Source organism: Aspergillus oryzae, chromosome 2 (genome assembly GCF_000184455.2).
Source record: "Aspergillus oryzae RIB40 DNA, chromosome 2".
Lineage (NCBI taxonomy): Eukaryota > Fungi > Ascomycota > Eurotiomycetes > Eurotiales > Aspergillaceae > Aspergillus > Aspergillus oryzae.
The window spans coordinates 4291657-4296465 of record NC_036436.1 but is presented as its reverse complement, the minus strand read 5'-3'; the positions used below and the strand labels follow the sequence as shown (position 1 = coordinate 4296465).

At 51.5% G+C, this 4809-nt stretch overlaps 1 protein-coding gene across 1 annotated transcript; it reads left to right on the top strand.

Annotated features, from left to right (window-relative positions):
* Positions 1-624: 624 nt before the first annotated feature.
* On the top strand, positions 625-4467 carry AO090003000821 (DNA-binding E3 ubiquitin-protein ligase SNT2; the record flags this gene model as incomplete). The annotated part of the gene is made up of 1 exon (XM_023235050.1): positions 625-4467. The coding sequence occupies one exon, from the start codon at positions 625-627 to the stop codon at positions 4465-4467; it is 3843 nt and encodes a 1280-aa protein (XP_023090108.1).
* Positions 4468-4809: the final 342 nt, after the last annotated feature.

Genomic DNA, 4809 nt, shown 5'->3' with positions numbered 1-4809 from the left:
GGAACCCATCCAACATCACAGGAGTTACTGAGACTTGAATATAGACCACGTTTACCTTATCTGTGAACCCCCAGGAGAACCGTATTACTTGGCACGTATCATGGAGTTTATTCCAAACAAGGATGTGCCTTCTGGCCCCATCGAGGCAGTGCGCGTAAATTGGTATTACAGACCTCGTGATATACAGCGCAAAGTTGCAGATACGAGACTTGTATTTGCATCCATGCATTCCGATACATGTCCACTTACTTCATTACGGGGAAAGTGTCAAATCAAGCATCTCTCGGAGATTGACGATCTTGAAGAGTATAGAAAGACTCGGGACTGCTTTTGGTATGACAAGATGTTTGACAGATATATTCATCGGTACTATGAGGTCATCCCTACGAAAAGAGTGATCAACGTCCCTGCGAATGTCAAGAGAGTCCTTGACGATCGCTGGAAATTTGTTCTTGTCGAGATCGGCAAAAGAAAAGAATTGACCAGCGCCGTCAAAACCTGCAAGCGCTGCAGTTTGTATGCTGCGAGGTATGTATGAGTATACCTGTGAGTCAATGTTATCATATGCTCATATGTTATAGCACCGATTCCGTGGATTGCGCTGTGTGCCACGATACGTATCATATGTATTGTGTACGGCCTGTTCTAACCAAAAAGCCCGCCCGCGGGTTCGCATGGGCCTGTGCGGCCTGCAGTCGTGCCCAAGAGCGAAAACTTGAGGCTCGGAACACTCCGATCCTTGGCGAATCTCAAGCGGAAGTTGAAGAAGAAGTTGTCGAAGAGGAGGAGGAAGAACCCAACGGTGCGAACGGCACATCAAGCAGCACTCCTGCAATTGTCGAAGAAGAAGCCCCTCGGCCAGCCACCGAAGAGCAGGTTGCGCAGGCCAGGATGTGGCCTTATCGTTATCTAGGGATACACTGCCGTGTTGAAGACGCGCTAGACTATGACGACCGGATATATCCTCGGGCGAGCTCTCGGTTGGGACCGCGATTCCAGGCAATCGTAAACCCTTGGCCAGGGCGTCCTGTGGAATATGTCAAGCCAACCGATATCAAGAAAAAATATATGAAGAGCTCTGGAGGTCGCAAGGACTCGAAGCTCTCGAAAGAGGCCCTAGCTGCACTTGAGGCCGCGAAGCAAGAGAAGGCAAACAGACCAAAATGGGTTATGGATGAGCCGCAGGGATATGTACGGCGCGGTGAAGATGAGCCGGTTACCGTCAACGGTAAGCAGGTGCGTACGGCGGAGCTAATGTTCAAGATGCCCACTGCGACCCAAATACCCTCTCGGGGCGAAGACGATGCGCCTGGTGCGGATCTTAGCGCTGCGGATCGAGAGAGATTTATCGACGACTATATGGCTAGAGCAAAGGAGATAGCGCCTGACCTTGGGGTCGAAAAGTACTCTACGAATTTTCTGGATAAGGCTTTGGAGCTGCTTTATGCAAATAGTTTCGATGTCGAGACTGCTCTTTCCAAGTTAAAGCAGATGAACAAGTACAAGGATCTAAAGGAGCCCCATCTGCGACCTGAAGAAGTAAAAGCGTTCGAGCAGGGCGTTGCGAAGTACGGATCGGAGTGGCGGAACCTGACGAAACATGTCGGTACTGTACCGCATTATCAAATCGTGCGGTTCTACTACATGTGGAAGAAGACAGCCCGCGGTCACCAGATCTGGGATCATTATGAAGGTAGGCGAGGCAAGAAGGAAGCTAAGCGAAATCACACTGCAAAGCTCGTGGATGACGTGGCAGACGATCATGATGATTCAGCCTATGACAATGAGAAGGCTGTTGAGAAAAAGCGTGGTTTCCAGTGCAAGTTCTGCTCTACACGTACCTCACGCCAATGGCGGCGTGCCCCTGGGATCCCGCCCGGGACTACAACCCCAAGCGAACCATCATCGAAGCAACGAGATAAGGGGCCGCAGCTTACGGTGGCTCTCTGCTTACGATGCGCTCTACTATGGAGAAAGTATGGGATTCAGTGGGAGAATGTAGATGAAGTCGCCAAGAAGATCTCCCAAAGTGGCAACAAGTCATGGCGCCGGCGTGTTGATGAAGAACTACTGACACAGCTCCTTATTTCCACCGAGACTCCGATTAGCATCAATAGTGCGACTGCTGCGACTGCTGCCTCGATTGGTGTCCCTGTAGCAGCCAACCCTCAAGTGCAGGAGACCACAAAAAAGAAGGGACGCACCAACGATAAAGACAGTGGCGCGACTTCGACTGCTACATCCGTGGAACCGGCGCCAAAGAAGAAGCCAGCACCAGAGAAGGCCCCGGAACCGGCACCGATTGTCCCCGATCCACCCAAGGCTAAGACACTTCCTTGTGCCGTCTGTAACAAGATGGAACCTATGGGTGATCAACATTTGTCCTGTAGGGACTGTCGGCTAACCGTTCACCGAAGCTGCTATGGAGTCAGCCCGTCACGGAATTGCGTTAAATGGCTGTGCGACATGTGTACCAATGACAGAAATCCGTTGTTCTCGACATGTTACGAGTGTGTTCTATGCCCTGTGACCTGGACAGAGCATGAATTGATGGAAGCTCCACGGTCGACGCACAAGAAGAAGACTGAGCGGGATCGGGAAAAGGAGAGGTTAGAGAAGGAGATGGTTAGTGAAGCTATCAAACTCTATCGACAAAGGCAGGAAGCCGTAGGCAAGCCGATCGGTCCTCGGGAACCGCTGAAGCGGACTGATGGTAACAACTGGGTCCATGTCGCTTGTGCGGTTTGGACTCCCGAGATCAAGTTTGCCAACGCGAAAGAGCTTGAACCTGCTGAAGGATTTGCACTTATTTCCGCAGACAAGTACCGTGAGGTTTGCAAAATTTGCAAGTCAAACAATGGTGCTTGTGTACCATGCCATTTCAGTGGCTGCAATGTTCAGTTCCATGTTGGTTGCGCGTTCCAGGCGCAGTACACGTTTGGCTTCGATATCACGCCCGTTAAGAGCTCTAGGAGAGATACCGTGCAGAGTGTGCGGCTCAAGGATGAGGTTGGAGTGGCCTCTGCGGGAATCTGGTGCCCTCATCATACAGTACCGTCTGTTGTTCATGCAGTAGGCGAGCCTACGGAGGAAGAAGGCATCAATGCCCTCCAGCGATTCGTCCAAAACTACAAACAAGCCGACCTTTCCTTGACTGGGACTCTACGTAGAGCGGCGTATGTTCAGCAGTCTATTATCGCATCACAACACAGTGCGACATCGGCCGGACACCGACGGGCATCTGCTGTCAACGGCGTTACCGCTCCTCCGCCTACAACGAAGGATACCTCTAAGAATACAGGGGTGCCCCCTGAGGAAGCTACGGACGAGATGGCCATTGATTCCGAAAATCATGCACCGACCCAGGTCACTGGCACAGATGCAACAAGAAAATGTGCGCGTTGCTCTACCGCATACACCCCTCGGTGGTGGCCTATCGATAAGTCACGACGAACAACAGCTGCTGATCACAGGCCACCTCTACTCAACGGAGCTGGGATGAATGAACCAAGATTTCCGCCTGCGGCCTCAGCAAGCCCTCCATATATTCATCGAAACCCCTCTCAACATTCCCTCATGAAGCTCAACGGTGAATTCAATTCTGCAGACAAGAATGGACTAGCGAGTAATCCCGAAGCGTCATTGGACCAACAGAACCAGGACTCATACGAGTGTCATAAATGCCATCTCAAACAGATACCTGCCCAGCCCTCTCCAGAGCCTCGGCCGTCTCCTTACTCGGCTCAGCGGCCAGTCCTCCCCGCCCCCCGTCTTCCAGAATATCACAATCATTCTTACGGCCCTCATGCCCATCCTCCACAAACCGGGGTGCTGCCTAGGCCTCTTGGTCCGCCGCCTTCCAATGGGCCTGAATGGTATCCGGGATATGAACAGCGTCCCGGCGATTATGGGGATAAGCTTCGCAATGGCATTCCAGTTGCTACCTACCGCGGAGGACCTCCACCACCCCCACCGCACCATATGAATGGCTTCCAGCCCGCTCCTTCACACCATGCCCCCCCGCATCATTACACGAGTGGAGCTCATCCTCCTCCACCTCCCCAGCCGTTTCCTACTCATCAGAGCCCCTATGGGCCAGTCTCTATACCCTCTCCTCATCTTTCTCACCCAGCTGGGCCTCGACCATACGCCCCATCGGCATCACCTCCGGATGTGCACTCTACAATGGTTCGACACTCCCCACAGCACTCACTCAGTGCATTGAACGGGGGACCACCGGCACGTGTCTATTCTGTCGAACGCGTTCTTAGTGCGCCAACGCAGTCACCTCCCGTTTCGCAAGCACATGTTGATCCACGAGGTCGGACGCCACCCGGAAAGTTAGACGATGCACCTGTCACCGCGCCCGCAGGTCCGACGAGCAGCATCAGGCATACGAATGTCAACGGGACAAATGGCGGCTCCGGCGCTAGCGCAAGCCCATCTCTCAAGAATTTACTCTCTTAAGCCTTATTCCAGGTTCTATGCTTGCAGAACTTTAGAAGAAGGACTTTTAGGGAATGTATGATATAGCTCTATTACGTTCTTGTTTTCTTTCCTTTTTCTTACTCTACTTTGGCATCTCCTTTGTGTTGTTTGGACCGTGTGGCATTTAAAAAACGGGGTTTGGGTTTTTGCCATCAGCGTGGTTCTAGATTAATCCGTTGCTCTTTTGTCTTTTCATTATTATTCTTTCCCCGTTCGTCTGTATGCATCTTTTTTCCCTTTCCTTGCCTCTTTTATTTTGTTTTGTTTTGTTTTATTTTTTTTTTCTTTTTTGGTTCCTACATTATGAGCATGATATATTTG